The 1,521-nt window shown below is 41.8% G+C and overlaps 1 protein-coding gene across 1 annotated transcript in view; it reads left to right on the top strand.

The window, feature by feature from the left end:
- The window catches only part of tac1 (tachykinin precursor 1), a 9,907-nt gene extending 8,754 nt beyond the window's left edge, over positions 1-1,153 (top strand). Inside the window, exons 4-5 of the mRNA XM_066675610.1 lie at positions 558-614; positions 695-1,153. Of these exons, the coding sequence (XP_066531707.1) occupies positions 558-614; positions 695-741 (104 nt within the window). The 3' untranslated portion in view covers positions 742-1,153. The remainder of the gene's footprint in view (positions 1-557; positions 615-694) is intronic.
- The last annotated feature ends 368 nt before the right edge of the window (positions 1,154-1,521 follow it).

The raw sequence follows: 1,521 nt of genomic DNA, 5'->3' as shown, positions 1-1,521 counted from the left end.
GTATTATCATGCCATGAGGTATTTTACTTTTTTTCTTGTTATTATAGAAATACAATATATTTGCAAAGGATTTGTCACAATCCCAGACAAAGTACATCTACTGTTATCTGTATATTTTTATATATTTTATTTATTATGAGCATTTTCAATGAGCAAACAAAGCACCTTCCTCAGACTTAAATAGACACTGACGTCTGTACGTTTTAACTGTACGATTTTAACTACAAAGAAATATAACAGTAAAAGGAAAGTCCAGTTATAAAACCTGCAATAAACCGTTCTGTAATGTCCGCTCCTGATAGAGTAAGACGAGGTGTATTTACACACACTAAATAGATTATATGTACAGAAACACACACACACACACACACACACACACACACTTTATTGACTGTATTACAGAGTGTGAGGGGAGTACAGCTCAGATCCTAAAGTCTCAAGGCTCCATTCGCTGTTTATTTTATCAGGGACCGTGAGCTCTGAGGAACTGGGCTTTTCTTTCATGTGTGAAACTAAACCCCGTTCCTGACACACTGCTTCTGCCTGTTTTCTTCCAGGGCATAAAATAAACTCATTTGTGGGTTTAATGGGGAAAAGAAGCCAGGAGGAGCCAGGTAAGGGCTCATGCCTTCATTTCTAGTGTATTATTCAGGGTCTTTTATTATAAATTTATGGATGTGTCTTTGTTTTTCAGAGTCGTATGAATGGGCCTCGCTACAGAACTACGAAGCCAGGCGCTAACACACACACACACCCACACACACACAGAGCAACCTCCATCTTGTCTGCTACTCTTCGTGCTCACCAGAATGGGGAAATCTTCATCTCATGCCTTTTTTATTTAAAGAAAGACCAATAAATCCCTTTCTTTTTTCACCTCCTGGTGACGTAGCCGTGTTTGTGCCAGTTTACGTTTGGTAGTGAGATGGGAGCGGACCGTTTTAACACTGCACTGTGCAGCTGTGATCTATATGTCCCTTTAGTCAACGTCATAGAAAACAACTGGACTTCTCGACTGGAGATGTGGAGTTTAGGAGAAACTTGCACTGCCAATCTCTCTCTCTCTCTTTCTCTCTCTCTCTCCCCCCTTTTATTCGTCTCACTCTGTCTCTCTAGCTTTCTCCCTCTCCCTAACTCTCTCTCTCTCTCTCTCTCTCCCCCTTTCATTTGTCTCACTCTGTCTCTCTAGCTCTTTCTCCCTCTCCCTAACTTTCTCTCTCTCTCTCTCTCTCTCACTCTCTCTCTCTCTCTCTCTCTCTCCCCCCTTTTATTCGTCTCACTCTGTCTCTCTAGCTTTCTCCCTCTCCCTAACTCTCTCTCTCTCCCCTTTCATTTGTCTCACTCTGTCTCTCTAGCTCTTTCTCCCTCTCCCTAACTCTCTCTCTCTCTCTTTCTCTGCATATTGCCTCATGTTCTACATCACCACTGATTGTTGTGTAGATACTGTTTTCTCATTCTCAGATATGAGGCATGTCCTCAGACCTTCTGACATTTCCATCATAACGTGACTGTGGCTTAAAT

The sequence above is a fragment of the Hoplias malabaricus genome, chromosome 6 (assembly GCF_029633855.1).
Source record: "Hoplias malabaricus isolate fHopMal1 chromosome 6, fHopMal1.hap1, whole genome shotgun sequence".
Classification (NCBI taxonomy): Eukaryota; Metazoa; Chordata; class Actinopteri; order Characiformes; family Erythrinidae; genus Hoplias; species Hoplias malabaricus.
Note: the sequence above shows the minus strand (reverse complement) of the source record. Positions and strands in the feature narration are given on the sequence as shown.